The 18,981-nt window shown below is 47.5% G+C and overlaps 1 protein-coding gene across 1 annotated transcript in view; it reads left to right on the forward strand.

Moving 5' to 3' along the window:
- Positions 1 to 18,981, forward strand: part of LOC120053047 (lipopolysaccharide-responsive and beige-like anchor protein) — a 326,774-nt gene that overhangs the window by 290,944 nt on the left and 16,849 nt on the right. The window contains exons 51-52 of the mRNA XM_039000298.1: positions 1,953 to 2,018; positions 7,532 to 7,687. Coding sequence (XP_038856226.1) covers positions 1,953 to 2,018; positions 7,532 to 7,687 — 222 coding nt within the window. The remainder of the gene's footprint in view (positions 1 to 1,952; positions 2,019 to 7,531; positions 7,688 to 18,981) is intronic.

Here is an 18,981-nt window from a genome sequence, read left to right on the forward strand (position 1 = left end):
CACACAGTTGAGGACTACACGTTTGTCCGTACACACAGTTGAGGACTACACGTTTGTCCGTACACACAGTTGAGGACTACACGTTTGTCCGTACACACAGTTGAGGACTACACGTTTGTCCGTACACACAGTTGAGGACTACACGTTTGTCCGTACACACAGTTGAGGACTACACGTTTGTCCGTACACACAGTTGAGGACTACACGTTTGTCCGTACACACAGTTGAGGACTACACGTTTGTCCGTACACACAGTTGAGGACTACACGTTTGTCCGTACACACAGTTGAGGACTACACGTTTGTCCGTACACACAGTTGAGGACTACACGTTTGTCCGTACACACAGTTGAGGACTACACGTTTGTCCGTACACACAGTTGAGGACTACACGTTTGTCCGTACACACAGTTGAGGACTACACGTTTGTCCGTACACACAGTTGAGGACTACACGTTTGTCCGTACACACAGTTGAGGACTACACGTTTGTCCGTACACACAGTTGAGGACTACACGTTTGTCCGTACACACAGTTGAGGACTACACGTTTGTCCGTACACACAGTTGAGGACTACACGTTTGTCCGTACACACAGTTGAGGACTACACGTTTGTCCGTACACACAGTTGAGGACTACACGTTTGTCCGCACACACAGTTGAGGACTACACGTTTGTCCGCACACACAGTTGAGGACTACACGTTTGTCCGCACACACAGTTGAGGACTACACGTTTGTCCGCACACACAGTTGAGGACTACACGTTTGTCCGCACACACAGTTGAGGACTACACGTTTGTCCGCACACACAGTTGAGGACTACACGTTTGTCCGCACACACAGTTGAGGACTACACGTTTGTCCGCACACACAGTTGAGGACTACACGTTTGTCCGCACACACAGTTGAGGACTACACGTTTGTCCGCACACACAGTTGAGGACTACACGTTTGTCCGTACACACAGTTGAGGACTACACGTTTGTCCGTACACACAGTTGAGGACTACACGTTTGTCCGTACACACAGTTGAGGACTACACGTTTGTCCGTACACACAGTTGAGGACTACACGTTTATCCGCACACAGTTGAGGACTACACGTTTATCCGCACACAGTTGAGGACTACACGTTTATCCGCAAAAAGTATCGTATCCAAAGACCTTCAGTCAGTATTTATCTCAACAAGAGCAGCCAATAGGCTTGTCTCTTTCATCTTCCCAGGACAGGACGTTGATTTCTGAGACAGTTGAGCGGTCCTCCTAAAAGGCAGGATCAAATGTGACACGTGCACTCTGCCAGCGTTAGGTTTCACTTCCTCATTGATGCATCAAGACCTCACTCCTCATGGTTTATTTATTAAACATCAACCCTGCTGTGGAATAACAGGGAAGGGGATATGGGATGAAGTCTGACGTTATGAAACTCAAAGACAATGAAGATTTGTAGATCTCATTGAATTTGGAGCATTTTGTTTTGATGAGTGGATTTCATATGATATTGTTTGTGGTTAGATCTTGAATTGTGATATTAGCATTATTTTAACTTGTTTATGGTACAAATCTGTATTATTAGAGGATGTTCAGATGTAAGGATTCACGATATTATCTTATTAACTTGTTTATTACTATGTATTATCAGAGTCAATTTGTAGTCACAGAAAACCGTTTTACAGCTAAATGTAACTCTTTGGTAGAGCGCTCTGGGGGACAATAGGCTTTGAGTGTGGCAAATTACATTTTAGCATCTCCCATATGGAACAGAAGCCAAAGTACTCCACAGGGCCAAATCACTGATATTAAACCCATCCTTCTTTCTGCATCCCACTCATTCCTTCCTCCCACACATCTCTTTTCCTCTCTCTCTCTCTCTCTCTCTCTCTCTCTCTCTCTCTCTCTCTCTCTCTCTCTCTCTCTCTCTCTCTCTCTTTCTCTCTTTCTCTCTCTCGCAGGTCATCAAGGCTCCTCTGTGCAGGACCAGCAGTACCAACTGCCCGTGGAAATAGACCCTCTGATAGGTATGCCGTGTGTGTGTGTGTGTGTGTGTGTGTGTGTGTGTGTGTGTGTGTGTGTGTGTGTGTATGCATGTGTTTGTATGTTGGTGTGTGTGTTCAAACATGTGACTCTCGTGTCTCTCTGTCTGTGTTTGTCTCTGGGATTCATTGTGATGGCCCAAGGCAGTGTCCCTGGCCAGTAGCTTGCTGTTGTTTCACAGCCTCTGCCCACCAACAGCCCCCCCGTCCTCTCATCCCCTGAAATAAATCCTCCACTCTGCTCTCTCCTCTGCTAAACCATTTGCATGCAAATTGGAATGCAATGAGCTGTGGCCTAGACTGGTATTTCATCATCAAGCTCTCCCTTCTCCTCTCTCTCTCTCTCTCTCTCTCTCTCTCTCTCTCTCTCTCTCTCTCTCTACTCTATCCATCTCTCTCCCCCTCTCCTCTATCCCTCTCTCTCTCCATCTCTCACTTTCTCTCTCACAGTTTTTCCTTCTCTCTCTCTCTGGTTTAATTTGAGCGGGGGAAAGGCTCTATGTCAGTATAAATGAATATGAATGTGGTAATAATGTGTGATTGAGAATGCGCGGCGGGCGGATGTCAGGACAATATGGGCGCCTCTCATCACTCACGACTTGTTGATGAGGAGGCGAGCAGAGGAGCGGAGCGTTAGTGATGTATAGGATACACTGTCTGGGAGAGAGTGGTCAGAGACAGAGCTCTAGTGATGTATAGGATACACTGTCTGGGAGAGAGTGGTCAGAGACAGAGCTCTAGTGATGTATAGGATACACTGTCTGGAAGAGAGTGGTCAGAGGCAGAGCTCTAATGATGTATAGGATACACTGTCTGGGAGAGAGTGGTCAGAGACAGAGCTCTAGTGATGTATAGGATACACTGTCTGGGAGAGAGTGGTCAGAGACAGAGCTCTAATGATGTACAGGATACACTGTCTGGGAGAGAGTGGTCAGAGACAGAGCTCTAGTGATGTATAGGATACACTGTCTGGGAGAGAGTGGTCAGAGACAGAGCTCTAATGATGTATAGGATACACTGTCTGGGAGAGAGTGGTCAGAGACAGAGCTCTAGTGATGTATAGGATACACTGTCTGGGAGAGAGTGGTCAGAGACAGAGCTCTAATGATGTATAGGATACACTGTCTGGGAGAGAGTGGTCAGAGACAGAGCTCTAGTGATGTATAGGATACACTGTCTGGGAGAGAGTGGTCAGAGACAGAGCTCTAGTGATGTATAGGATACACTGTCTGGGAGAGAGTGGTCAGAGACAGAGCTCTAGTGATGTATAGGATACACTGTCTGGGAGAGAGTGGTCAGAGACAGAGCTCTAATGATGTATAGGATACACTGTATGGGAGAGAGTGGACAGAGCTCTAGTGATGTATAGGATACACTGTCTGGGAGAGAGTGGTCAGAGACAGAGCTCTAGTGATGTATAGGATACACTGTCTGGGAGAGAGTGGTCAGAGACAGAGCTCTAGTGATGTATAGGATACACTGTCTGGGAGAGAGTGGTCAGAGACAGAGCTCTAATGATGTATAGGATACACTGTCTGGGAGAGAGTGGTCAGAGACAGAGCTCTAGTGATGTATAGGATACACTGTCTGGGAGAGAGTGGTCAGAGACAGAGCTCTAGTGATGTATAGGATACACTGTCTGGGAGAGAGTGGTCAGAGACAGAGCTCTAGTGATGTATAGGATACACTGTCTGGGAGAGAGTGGTCAGAGGCAGAGCTCTAGTGATGTATAGGATACACTGTCTGGGAGAGAGTGGTCAGAGGCAGAGCTCTAGTGATGTATAGGATACACTGTCTGGGAGAGAGTGGTCAGAGACAGAGCTCTAGTGATGTATAGGATACACTGTCTGGGAGAGAGTGGTCAGAGACAGAGCTCTAGTGATGTATAGGATACACTGTCTGGGAGAGAGTGGTCAGAGACAGAGCTCTTTCTCTCTCTCCTTTATTGTTCTCTCTCATTCTTCCTCTCTCTGTTGCTCTCTGGTTGCTCTCTTGACCTCGCAAATGTTCTCTCTCTCTGTCTCGTTCTCTCTCGTCCAAACACACACACGTTTCCTCTAACGGTTGTCTAGTTAAAATGTCATTCCCACCAGCTCATCTCCATCCAGATCCATTTCTCCCCTTTTATGACCCTCCTTTTTATATACTGTGTGTGTGTCGTTTTATTTGCTTTGTAAACAACAAGTGTAGACTAACAGTGAAATTCTTACTTACAGGACCTTCCCAACAATGCAGAGAGAAATAAAATAGAGAAATAATAGAAAAGTAAAACCTGTAATAATAAATACACAATGAGTAACAATAACTTGACTATATACACAGGGTACCAGTACCAGTCGATGTGCAGGGGTACGAGGTAATTGAGGTAGCTACGTACATATAACTAAGAATAAAGTGACCGATAATTAACAGTAGCAGCAGCGTATGTGATGAGACAAAAGAGTTAGTACAAAAAGGGTCAATGCAGATAGTCCAGGTAGCTATTGATTACTATTTAACTATTTAGCAGTCTTATGGCTTGGGGGGTAGAAGCTGTTCAGTGTTCTGTTGGTTCCAGACTTGGTGCATTGGTACCACTTGCTGTGCGGTAGCAGAGAGAACATGCTATGACTTCGGTGGTTGGAGACTTTGACAATTTTTAGGGCCTTCCTCAGACACTGCCTGCTATAGAGGTCCTGGATGGCAGGGAGCTCGGCCCCAGTGATGGACTGGGCCGTCGGCACTACCCTCTTTAGAGCCTTGCGGTCGGATGCCAAGCATTTGCCGTACCAAGCTGTGATGCAGCCAGTCAAGATGCTCTCAATGGTGCAGCTGTAGATGTTTATGAGAATCTGGGGACCCATGCCAAATCTTTTCATCCACCTGAGGAGGAAGGTGTTGTCGTGCCCCCCCCCCCCCCCCCCCCCCCCCACGACTGTGTTGGTGTGTGCGGACCATGATACATCCTTAGTGATGTGAACATAGAGGAACTTGAAGCTCTCGACCTGCTCCACTGCAGCCCCGTCCATGTGAATGGGGGCGTGCTCGTCCCTCCGTTTCCTGTAGTCCACGATCAGTTCCTTGATCTTACTCACGTTGAGGGAGAGGTTGTTGTTCTGGACACCACACTGCTAAGTCTCTGACCTCCTCCCTATAGGCTGTCTGATCGTAGTCTGTGATCAGGCCTACCAATGCTGTGTCGTTGGCAAACTCACCAACTGGGACGGCCTGTCAGGAAGTCCAGGATCCAGTGTTCGGTTCCAGGGTTCTTAGCTTAGTGATGAGCTTGGAGGGCACTATGGTGTTGAACGCTGAGGTGTAGTCAATGAACAGCACTATCACATAGGTGTTCATCTTGTCCAGGTGGGAAAGGGCAGTGTGGAGTCCAATAGATATTGTGTCATCTGTGGATCTGTTGGGGCGGATTGCGAATTGGAGTGTGTCCAGGGGGTCTGGGATGATGGTGTTGTGAGCCATGACCAGCCTTTCAAAGCATTTCATGGCTACAGATGTGAGTCCTATGGAGCGATAGTCATTTATACAGGTTACTATGGTGATCTTAGGCACAGGGACTATGGTGTTCTTCTTGAAACATGTAGGTATTACAGACTGGGTCAGGGAGAGGTTGAACATGTCAGTGAAGACACTTGTAAGCTTTGAGTATGCGTTCTGGTAATCCTTCTGGCCCTGCGCCCTGAGTGTAAATTAACCTGTTTAAGGTCTTACTCACATCGGCTACGGCTCTCATGCATGGTTCAGTGTTGCTTGCCTGTGTACACGTATTACTGAAGCCAGTGACTGATGTGGTAAACTCCTATTGGAACATATTCCAGTCTGCGCTAGCGAAACAGGCCTGTAGCTTAGAATCCGCTTCATCGGAACAACTTCCGCATTGAGCGCGTCACTGGTACTTCCTGTTTGAGTTTTTGCTTGTAAGCAAGAATCAGGAGGATAGAGTTACGGTCAGATTTGCCAAATGGAGGGCGAGGGAAAGCTTTGTATGCGTTTCCGTGTGTGGAGTAAAGGTGATGTAGGGTTTTTTCGCCTCTAGTTGCACACGTGAACATGGGCACTTTCATAGATGTTCATGTATATGTCTGAGGCCATTCAACCATTTTTGAAGAAAACAAAAAACCCCTCTACTTTTAAAAATGTATTTTGTCACACTCGGAATGCCCGACTGATTCTATCTCTGCAACTCACTCACAGCTCTGTTTTGTCATTTTTCAGCACCAGCCCACGCTCCACATCACATGTATAATGCGTGTGGTGAGGGGATATTTTCTTAACGTGTCATTTCTGTATTTATACTTCTCACATTCCACAAGGAGCTTCAGTTTAAACACACTAAATTGTATTTGACTGGCGGGGCTGCCGTGGCAGGGGGAAATGTTGATAATTGGTTGAAATATTCGTCAGACATGGCGTGCTGGTCTCTGTCAGGGATGCCTGGGCCGGACCCACACCTGTTCATCTTGAGTTAGAGCAGGAGAGAGAGAAGAGAGCCCGAGAGAAAGGGAGGATAAAGTTACAGAAGTCTAGAACCTAATGTGCCTGTTTGTTCCCTGGACACAGATTAAGTCTAGTCCAGGACTAAGAAATATTTTTAATGGAGATTCTGATAATGATATAGGATTCGACTTAATCTTTGTCCGGGAAACTGGCGCAGCATATCTTAATATCTTATCCACTACAAAGCACTTCATGATAGATGGCTACGTCTGCAAGGCCAAGGAAATGCACCAGTCTAAAACAGACATGGCCTTTGTTTTAGTCTGTTATTTCTTTTGTCTTTTCTCTCTCTCTCACCCACTCACTCACACACTCACTCACACACTCACACATAAACCTCCAACTCAGCGATAAGGGGCCAAAGTGGATTTAATTGATGTTGTCCTGACTATGCGTGGCTCCTCTCCTCTTCTTAGCTATTGGAAGACTCTTCTCCTTCTGGGGAGAGAGAGAATATGCACGCTCATCGTTACTCAAACTCTTAGGCCCAGTGGAAAATGGGAAACCCTTGTAAACGCCACGTCCTAGATGTTTTATGTATTCCCTCACAAATCAAACTGGTGCTGCTGCCGTGGCGATGAACGTGTGTAAACGCCATGCGTGACAAGTGTCGTAGTTGGTAGCTCCAGTAATGGTCTGATGTCTTTGTGAAAATGATTAACGCGGCGATATCGTAAAGGAAAACAATCTGATTTTATACAATATGTTTTTCCTCAGACTTACATGCTTTACTTACTGAGATGTTGCACAGTAATTCATTATGTATTTCTCTTCCTCACCTCACCTCCCCCTGTCCCCTCCTCCCTACCCCTCTCTACCTCCCTCTCTCCCTCCCTCTCTCTCTCTCTCTCTCCCTCCCCATCCTTCTCCCCCTCCCTCCCTCTCTCCCACCCCATCCTCCTCTCTCCCTCCCCACCCTCTCTCCCTCCCCATCCCCCTCCCTCTCTCCCTCCTTCTCCTCCCCCCTCATCCTTCCACCTCCCTCCTCCTCTCCTTCCCCTCTCCAGCCAGTAACGTGGGGACCCACCGTCGTCAGATCACAGACCTGTTGGACCAGAGCATTCACATCCACTCTCAGTGTTTCATCATCACCGCAGACAACCGCTTCATCCTGCTCTGTGGCTTCTGGGACAAGAGCTTCCGCGTCTATTCCACTGACTCAGGTACAGCCTTTACAAATTTGCTCTACATAGGCAACTGACCCAGGTACAACTTTTTTGTAGAGTGACTTCAGAGTCCTATTCACTCCACTGACTCTGGTACTGCCCTTATGGATATGTTCATTAAGACTTCGATATATTCATCTGACCCAGGTACAGTCTTTATACTTATTGCCCCTACAGATTCTTATTATCTTCTCTGACTCAGGTACAGCCCTTACAACATAGATTCATATGAGCACTGTGTATATCACTGACTCAGAATCAGTACTTATTCTAGCGTCTAGAGCAACTTCAGAGTCTCATTATTCACTCCCCTTCACCCCATCAGAGCCCCGTGTTCTCAACTGACTCAGCCTTTACTACACAGCTCCATCTGAGCCCTGTGTGCTTCACTGACTCAGGTACAGCCTTTACTACACAGCTCCATCTGAGCCCTGTGTGCTTCACTGACTCAGCCTTCACTACACAGCTCCATCTGAGCCCTGTGTGCTTCACTGACTCAGCCTTTACTACACAGCTCCATCTGAGCCCTGTGTGCTTCACTGACTCAGCCTTCACTACACAGCTCCATCAGAGCCCTGTGTGCTTCACTGACTCAGGTACAGCCTTTACTACACAGCTCCATCTGAGCCCTGTGTGCTTCACTGACTCAGGTACAGCCTTTACTACACAGCTCCATCTGAGCCCTGTGTGCTTCACTGACTCAGCCTTTACTACACAGCTCCATCTGAGCCCTGTGTGCTTCACTGACTCAGGTACAGCCTTTACTACACAGCTCCATCTGAGCCCTGTGTGCTTCACTGACTCAGGTACAGCCTTTACTACACAGCTCCATCTGAGCCCTGTGTGCTTCACTGACTCAGGAACAGCCTTTTTGTATTTTGCTCTACCACAAATCAAATGTATTTATAAAGCCCTTTTTACATCAGCAGATGTCCCAAAGTGCTTATACAGAAACCCAGCCTAAAACCCCAAAAAGCATGCAATGCAGATGTAGCAATGCACCCCTTCTGAGTGCTCTGTAGTCAACTGACCCAGGTACAGCCTTTCAAATATAGTTCCATCAGAGGCCTGTATACTCCCCTGACCCGATTACAGCCCTTATTCTAGAGCGTCATTCAGTGTCCTATTAACTTCACCATTAATTTCACAGCCCCTAATCATCGGCCCTTCCACAAGACACCTAATCCATCAGGTACAGCCTTTATAGTAGGTGTAGGTATAGCCCCATTAGATCCCTGTTTACTGTACTGACTCAGGTACAGCCTTTATAGTAGGTGTAGGTATAGCCCCATTAGATCCCTGTTTACTGTACTGACTCAGGTACAGCCTTTATAGTAGGTGTAGGTATAGCCCCATTAGATCCCTGTTTACTGTACTGACTCAGGTACAGCCTTTATAGTAGGTGTAGGTATAGCCCCATTAGATCCCTGTTTACTGTACTGACTCAGGTACAGCCTTTATAGTAGGTGTAGGTATAGCCCCATTAGATCCCTGTTTACTGTACTGACTCAGGTATAGCCTTTATAGTAGGTGTAGGTATATAAGCTCCAGCTCTCCAGCTACGTCTCTGTCTCCCGGCTACGTCTCTGTCTCCCGGCTACGTCTCTGTCTCCCGGCTACGTCTCTGTCTCCCGGCTACGTCTCTGTCTCCCGGCTACGTCTCTGTCTCCCGGCTACGTCTCTGTCTCCCGGCTACGTCTCTGTCTCCCGGCTACGTCTCTGTCTCCCGGCCACGTCTCTGTCTCCCGGCCACGTCTCTGTCTCCCGGCCACGTCTCTGTCTCCCGGCCACGTCTCTGTCTCCCGGCCACGTCTCTGTCTCCCGGCCACGTCTCTGTCTCCCGGCCACGTCTCTATATATCCCGGCCACGTCTCTATATATCCCGGCCACGTCTCTATATATCCCGGCCACGTCTCTATATATCCCGGCCACGTCTCTATATATCCCGGCCACGTCTCTATATATCCCGGCCACGTCTCTATATATCCCGGCCACGTCTCTATATATCCCGGCCACGTCTCTATATATCCCGGCTACGTCTCTATATATCCCGGCCACGTCTCTGTCTCCCGGCCACGTCTCTATATATCCCGGCCACGTCTGTCTCCCGGCCACGTCTCTATATATCCCGGCCACGTCTCTATATATCCCGGCCACGTCTCTATATATCCCGGCCACGTCTCTATATATCCCGGCCACGTCTCTATATATCCCGGCCACGTCTCTATATATCCCGGCCACGTCTCTATATATCCCGGCTACGTCTCTATATATCCCGGCTACGTCTCTATATATCCCGGCTACGTCTCTATATATCCCGGCCACGTCTCTATATATCCCGGACACGTCTCTATATATCCCGGACACGTCTCTATATATCCCGGACACGTCTCTATATATCCCGGCCACGTCTCTATATATCCCGGCCACGTCTCTATATATCCCGGCCACGTCTCTGTCTCCCGGCCACGTCTCTATATATCCCGGCCACGTCTCTGTCTCCCGGCCACGTCTCTATATATCCCGGCCACGTCTCTATATATCCCGGCCACGTCTCTATATATCCCGGCCACGTCTCTGTATCCCGGCTCCGTCTCTATATATCCCGGCTCCGTCTCTATATATCCCGGCCACGTCTCTGTCTCCCGGCCACGTCTCTGTCTCCCGGCCACGTCTCTGTCTCCCGGCCACGTCTCTGTCTCCCGGCTACGTCTCTGTCTCCCGGCCACGTCTCTATATTTCCCGGCCACGTCTCTATATTTCCCGGCCACGTCTCTATATATCCCGGCCACGTCTCTATATATCCCGGCTCCGTCTCTATATGTCCCGGCTCCGTCTCTATATGTCCCGGCTCCGTCTCTATATATCCCGGCTCCGTCTCTATATATCCCGGCTCCGTCTCTATATATCCCGGCTCCGTCTCTATATATCCCGGCTCCGTCTCTATATATCCCGGCTCCGTCTCTATATATCCCGGCTCCGTCTCTATATATCCCGGCTCCATCTCTATATATCCCGGCTTCCGTCTCTATATATCCCGGCTCCGTCTCTATATATCCCGGCTACGTCTCTATATATCCCGGCCACGTCTCTGTCTCCCGGCCACGTCTCTGTCTCCCGGCCACGTCTCTATATATCCCGGCCACGTCTCTATATATCCCGGCTCCGTCTCTATATATCCCGGCTCCGTCTCTATATATCCCGGCTCCGTCTCTATATATCCCGGCTCCGTCTCTATATATCCCGGCTCCGTCTCTATATATCCCGGCTCCGTCTCTATATATCCCGGCTTCCGTCTCTATATATCCCGGCTCCGTCTCTATATATCCCGGCTACGTCTCTATATATCCCGGCCACGTCTCTGTCTCCCGGCCACGTCTCTGTCTCCCGGCCACGTCTCTATATATCCCGGCCACGTCTCTATATATCCCGGCTACGTCTCTATATATCCCGGCTACGTCTCTATATATCCCGGCCACGTCTCTATATATCCCGGCCACGTCTCTATATATCCCGGACACGTCTCTATATATCCCGGCCACGTCTCTATATATCCCGGCTCCGTCTCTATATATCCCGGCTCCGTCTCTATATATCCCGGCTCCGTCTCTATATATCCCGGCTCCGTCTCTATATATCCCGGCTCCGTCTCTATATATCCCGGCTCCGTCTCTATATATCCCGGCTCCGTCTCTATATATCCCGGCTCCGTCTCTATATATCCCGGCTACGTCTCTATATATCCCGGCCACGTCTCTGTCTCCCGGCCACGTCTCTGTCTCCCGGCCACGTCTCTATATATCCCGGCCACGTCTCTATATATCCCGGCTTCCGTCTCTATATATCCCGGCTCCGTCTCTATATATCCCGGCTACGTCTCTATATATCCCGGCCACGTCTCTGTCTCCCGGCCACGTCTCTGTCTCCCGGCCACGTCTCTATATATCCCGGCCACGTCTCTATATATCCCGGCTACGTCTCTATATATCCCGGCTACGTCTCTATATATCCCGGCCACGTCTCTATATATCCCGGCCACGTCTCTATATATCCCGGACACGTCTCTATATATCCCGGCCACGTCTCTATATATCCCGGCTCCGTCTCTATATATCCCGGCTCCGTCTCTATATATCCCGGCTCCGTCTCTATATATCCCGGCTCCGTCTCTATATATCCCGGCTCCGTCTCTATATATCCCGGCTCCGTCTCTATATATCCCGGCTCCGTCTCTATATATCCCGGCTCCGTCTCTATATATCCCGGCTACGTCTCTATATATCCCGGCCACGTCTCTGTCTCCCGGCCACGTCTCTGTCTCCCGGCCACGTCTCTATATATCCCGGCCACGTCTCTATATATCCCGGCCACGTCTCTATATATCCCGGCTACGTCTCTATATATCCCGGCTACGTCTCTATATATCCCGGCCACGTCTCTATATATCCCGGCCACGTCTCTATATATCCCGGCCACGTCTCTATATATCCCGGCCACGTCTCTATATATCCCGGCCACGTCTCTATATATCCCGGCCACGTCTCTGTCTCCCGGCCACGTCTCTATATATCCCGGCCACGTCTCTGTCTCCCGGCCACGTCTCTATATATCCCGGCCACGTCTCTATATATCCCGGCCACGTCTCTATATATCCCGGCCACGTCTCTGTATCCCGGCCACGTCTCTGTCTCCCGGCCACGTCTCTATATATCCCGGCCACGTCTCTATATATCCCGGCCACGTCTCTATATATCCCGGCTACGTCTCTATATATCCCGGCTCCGTCTCTATATGTCCCGGCTCCGTCTCTATATATCCCGGCTCTCATCTACAACCCCATTCAGAACCACTCTGGAGATCTACAAAAGGCATGTGATTCAATTTTGAAAGGCAGAAGCTCTCTATCTCCCCATCTCCTGTAAAGGGGGAAGAGAGGGAGGGAAAGAGGGGCGGGGAAGAGAGAGACCATTGTGTGTCTGTCTCAGGGGTGTGTGACCCTGACACGGTTTTAATCCTACACGCGTTCAACAGCTGCTGTCCCGCTCCCCGTAGCCCCCTAGGTTAAAGAATAGGACTGATTTGATCAATTTACAACACTTGATTTGGAAACAGCGACACTCTCCTCCCTCTCCACCTTGCTCATAGTGTCCTGTTGATTGAATGTAATCTGAAATTGAAGTGGGTGGGGGTGTAGTTAAAGGGATAGTTCTCCCAAATGACATATTGGTTTCCTTACCCTGTAAGCGGTCTATGGACAAGGTATAACAGCAATCCATACTTATGTTTTAGCATTTTGCACAAATACCATTCATCCATGGGACTGATATTAGCATTGTTTCGCCTCATGTTCAAATCATCTACAAGTGACTTTGTTGAGCTTCACAATCAATTTGAGATACTTTTTTAGATACTTAAAACCTGTAACACCCACGTGTTAGAATGAAGTCTTAGATTTGGCATAGTTCCTGCGCTGTGCAGAAATGAATCCATAATTAGGAGTCTATAATTATTTTCTAGTATATATATGAACTGTCAGACATTTTTAATATTACACAACTATGATGTCTTGGTTAACTGTGTAAGAAGCTGAGCCAGACTGTGCACATGGACACACACACTACAGTTATCCCTCTCTTTATCCTGATAAAAGGTAATTATGAAACAGACAGTGAAGCTGACACCCAGACAGAAATGCACCCTGGGTTACAGAACAGTGAAGTGTGTCTGCAATACTAGATAAATATTCACTGACTGACTGTAGAGGTCACAGTATGACGAGGGTAATGCCTGTTAGACAGCCATGGTGCTGTTACTATGGGCCTGTAATCTGACAGCAATTACACACACACCCGTGTGAATACACAAGTGCACACACAAACACCAAGAGAAAATATTTACATTTACATTACATTTAAGTCATTTAGCAGACGCTCTTATCCAGAGCGACTTACAAGTACATACATACATACTTTTTTTGTACTGGCCCCCCGTGGGAAACGAACCCACAACCCTGGCGTTGCAAGCGCCATGCTCTACCAACTGAGCCACACGGCCATACAAATACGTTCCAAGATGGCATAGCAGTTCAGACGTCTTTTTTTGTCCTCGTATTGTCGTGTCCTGTATACATATATATTTACACCTTTCTTCGCATATCTTTATATATTTTATTATCCAAGAACTCAACTACAAAAGCTTTCCTGCAACCCGCCTCACCAATTACAAAAAAAAGTATTATTTACCTCAAATCTGAAAATCCACAGTGGTAGCTAGCCAGAGGCTAACCAGAAGCCGGCCGAAACTAGCCAGAAGCTAGCCGGAAGCTACCCAGAAGCTAACTAGAAGCTAGCCAGTAGCTGATCTGAAGCTGCCCAGAAGTTAGCCGGTTTGCTGGCTAGCGTTGGAGTTTCAGCTGCCCACGTTTTGTGGTCTTCAGCTATTCCTTTAGCTCGATAATCTATCGGCACTTTTGTGCAACGCGACTCGGACCGGAGCATACCGGGCCTATTTTTCTCAGTGTCCCCGGATTTCAGCCGCAGGCTCTGGACGTTTGCACCTTGATTTCGCAGCTAGCTAGCTGCAAACCGTGTGACTATTGGCTTACGTCGATCCCGGAGCAAACTTAAATTATTCCGAAGCTAGCCAGCTGAGGAGTTCCATCAGCCATTCCTGGGCTACAGTCACCTATCCGGACCCGTTTTTTTTTTTTTTTTTTTTTTTTTTGCTGCAGATGCGGAGCCCCATCGGGCCTTCACGACTGACTGCCGACATTATCTGCCCGAGGGAGTTATCCAACTGGCACCTCCGTCGCAACGTTACCTGAACGCTCATCTGGGGCCCGCTAATCGTTAGCTGTCTTATCGGCTGCTATCTGAATAAGTATATCGGACAATTTTTCTTGGGTCACTATATCTATTTTGCCAATTGGATTGATCCCCTCTACTACACGGAACCCCACTAATCTACCGACGGAAACGCACGAGGTGTCTAAAAAAAAAATAGACTTCCATCCTATGCTATCTTGCTACCGATAGCCATCTACCCGGCCAGCTGTCTGGATCGCCGTGACCCCAACCAACCTCTACTCACTGGACCCTTATGATCACTCGATTAAGCATGCCTCTCCTTAATGTAAATATGCCTTGTCCATTGCTGTTCTGTTTAGTGTTTATTGGCTTATTTCACTGTAGAGCCTCTAGCCCTGTTCACTATACCATATCCAACCTTTCAGTTCCACCACCCACATATGCGATGACATCACCTGGTTTCAATGATGTTTCTAGAGACAATATCTCTCTCATCATCACTCAATACCTAGGTTTACCTCCACTGTATTCACATCCTGCCATACCTTTGTCTGTACATTATTCCTTGAAGCTATTTTATCGCCCCCAGAAACTTCCTTTTACTCTCTGTTCTAGACGTTCTAGACGACCAATTCTCATAGCTTTTAGCCGTACCCTTATCCTACTCCTCCTCTGTTCCTCTGGTGATGTAGAGGTGAACCCAGGCCCTGCAGTACCTAGCTCCACTCCTATTCCCCAGGCGCTCTCTTTTGATGACTTCTGTAACCGTAATAGCCTTGGTTTCATGCATGTTAACATTAGAAGCCTCCTCCCTAAGTTTGTTTTGTTCACTGCTTTAGCACACTCTGCCAACCCGGATGTTTTAGCCGTGTCTGAATCCTGGCTTAGGAAGACCACCAAAAATTCTGACATTTTCATCCCTAATTACAACATTTTCAGACAAGATAGAACGGCCAAAGGGGGCGGTGTTGCAATCTACTGCAAAGATTGCCTGCAGAGTTCTGTTTTACTATCCAGGTCTGTTCCCAAACAATTTGAACTTCTACTTTTAAAAATCCACCTCTCTAAAAACAAGTCTCTCACCGTTGCCGCCTGCTATAGACCACCCTCTGCCCCCAGCTGTGCTCTGGACACCATATGTGAACTGATTGCCCCCCATCTATCTTCAGAGCTCGTGCTGCTAGGCGACCTAAATTGGAACATGCTTAACACCCCAGCCATCCTACAATCGAAGCTTGATGCCCTCAATCTCACACAAATTATCAATGAACCTACCAGGTACCACCCCAATTCCGTAAACACGGGTACCCTCATAGATATCATCCTAACCAACTTGCCCTCCAAATACACCTCTGCTGTTTTCAACCAAGATCTCAGCAATCACTGCCTCATTGCCTGCATCCGTAATGGGTCAGCGGTCAAACGACCTCCACTCATCACTGTCAAACGCTCCCTGAAACACTTCAGCGAGCAGGCCTTTCTAATCGACCTGGCCGAGGTATCCTGGAAGGATATTGATCTTATCCCGTCAGTAGAGGATGCCTGGATATTTTTTTTAAATGCCTTCCTCACCATCTTGAATAAGCATGCCCCATTCAAGAAATTTAGAACCAGGAACAGATATAGCCCTTGGTTCTCTCCTGACCTGACTGCCCTTAACCAACAGAAAAACATCCTATGGCGTTCTGCATTAGCATCGAACAGCCCCCGTGATATGCAACTTTTCAGGGAAGCTAGGAACCAATATACACAGGCAGTTAGAAAAGCCAAGGCTAGCTTTTTCAAGCAGAAATTTGCTTCCTGCAACACAAACTCAAAAAAGTTCTGGGACACTGTAAAGTCCATGGAGAATAAGAACACCTCCTCCCAGCTTCCAACTGCACTGAAGATAGGAAACACTGTCACCACCGACAAATCCACTATAATTGAGAATTTCAATAAGCATTTTTCTACGGCTGGTCATGCTTTCCACCTGGCTACCCCTACCCCGGTCAACAGCACTGCACCCCCCACAGCAACTCGCCCAAGCCTTCCCCATTTCTCTTTCTCCCAAATACAGTCAGCTGATGTTCTGAAAGAGCTGCAAAATCTGGACCCTTACAAATCAGCCGGGCTAGATAATCTGGACCCTTTCTTTCTAAAACTCTGCTGAAATTGTTGCCACCCCTATTACTAGCCTTTTCAACCTCTCTTTCGTGTCGTCTGAGATTCCCAAAGATTGGAAAGCAGCTGCGGTTGTCCCCCTCTTCAAAGGGGGGGACACTCTTGACCCAAACAGCTACAGACCCATATCTATCCTACCCTGCCTTTCTAAGGTCTTCGAAAGCCAAGTTAACAAACAGATTACCGACCATTTCGAATCCCACCATACCTTCTCCGCTATGCAATCTGGTTTCAGAGCTGGTCATGGGTGCACCTCAGCCACGCTCAAGGTCATAAACGATATCTTAACCGCCATCGATAGGAAACAATACTGTGCAGCCGTATTCATTGACCTGGCCAAGGCTTTTGACTCTGTCAATCACCACATCCTCATCGGCAGACTCGACAGCCTTGGTTTCTCTAATGATTGCCTCGCCTGGTTCACCAACTACTTCTCTGATCGAGTTCAGTGTGTCAAATCGGAGGGTCTGTTGTCCGGGCCTCTGGCAGTCTCTATGGGGGTGCCACAGGGTTCAATTCTTGGACCGACTCTCTTCTCTGTATACATCAATGATGTCGCTCTTGCTGCTGGTGAGTCTCTGATCCACCTCTACGCAGACGACACTATTCTGTATACTTCTGGCCCTTCTTTTGACACTGTGTTAACAACCCTCCAGGCGAGCTTCAATGCCATACAACTCTCCTTCCGTGGCCTCCAATTGCTCTTAAATACAAGTAAAACTAAATGCATGCTCTTCAACCGATCGCTGCCTGCACCTGCCCGCCTGTCCAACATCACTACTCTAGACGGCTTTGACTTAGAATATGCGGACAACTACAAATACCTAGGTGTCTGGTTAGACTGTAAACTCTCCTTCCAGACTCACATCAAACATCTCCAATCCAATGTTAAATCTAGAATTGGCTTCCTATTCCGCAACAAAGCATCCTTCACTCATGCTGCCAAACATACCCTTGTAAAACTGACCATCCTACCAATCCTCGACTTCGGTGATGTCATTTACAAAATAGCCTCCAATACCCTACTCAATAAATTGGATGCAGTCTATCACAGTGCCATCCGTTTTGTCACCAAAGCCCCTTACACTACCCACCACTGCGACCTGTACACTCTCGTTGGCTGGCCCTCGCTTCATACTCGTCGCCAAACCCACTGGCTCCAGGTCATCTACAAGACCCTGCTAGGTAAAGTCCCCCCTTATCTCAGCTCGCTGGTCACCATAGCAGCACCTACCTGTAGCACGCGCTCCAGCAGGTATATCTCTCTGGTCACCCCCAAAACCAATTCTTCCTTTGGCCGCCTCTCCTTCCAGTTCTCTGCTGCCAATGACTGGAACGAACTACAAAAATCTCTGAAATTGGAAACACTTATCTCCCTCACTAGCTTTAAGCACCAGCTGTCAGAGCAGCTCATAGATTACTGCACCTGTACATAGCCCATCTATAATTTAGCCCAAACAACTACCTCTTTACCTACTGTATTCATTTATTTATTTTTTGCTCCTTTGCACCCCATTATTTCTATCTCTACTTTGCACTTTCTTCCACTGCAAACCAACCATTCCAGTGTTTTTTTTACTTGCTATATTGTATTTACTTCGCCACCATGGCCTTTTTATATTTTTATTTATTTTTATATATATTTTGTTTGCCTTCACCTCCCTTATCTTACCTCACTTGCTCACATTGTATATAGACTTATTTTTTCACTGTATTATTGACTGTATGTTTGTTCTACTCCATGTGTAACTATGTGTTGTTGTATGTATCGAACTGCTTTGCTTTATCTTGGCCAGGTCGCAATTGTAAATGAGAACTTGTTCTCAACTTGCCTACCTGGTTAAATAAAGGTGAAATAAAATAAAATAAAACGGGGCCCTCGTGTGAAGATCAGTGTGAGGCTGTGAGCTCATCTGGAAGGTGTAGAATAGTTAAGATAGCAGGCACATGCAATAAGACAGCAGGCACATGCAACAACTCTGTATATTAATGGTTCAGAGAGTGTGTTTTTTGCTCAGCGCATTTGTTTGCAAGTAGATGGTTTATATGATGGAATATTGAGACATTTTATGTTAATGTTTGCCATTAGTGTTGTTGCTGTAATACTACTGTAAATTGTGTTGCTTCTATGTCAAATGCCAAATACAGTACATTAAGTACTGTAAAATAAATTGCTACTGTATTTAATATTTCATAACTAGAATAAAAATTAGATGTGTGTGTGTGTGTGTGTGTGTGTGTGTGTGTGTGTGTGTGTGTGTGTGTGTGTGTGTGTGTGTGTGTGTGTGTGTGTGTGTGTGTGTGTGTGTGTGTGTGTGTGTG

Source organism: Salvelinus namaycush, chromosome 8 (assembly GCF_016432855.1).
Source record: "Salvelinus namaycush isolate Seneca chromosome 8, SaNama_1.0, whole genome shotgun sequence".
Taxonomy (NCBI): domain Eukaryota; kingdom Metazoa; phylum Chordata; class Actinopteri; order Salmoniformes; family Salmonidae; genus Salvelinus; species Salvelinus namaycush.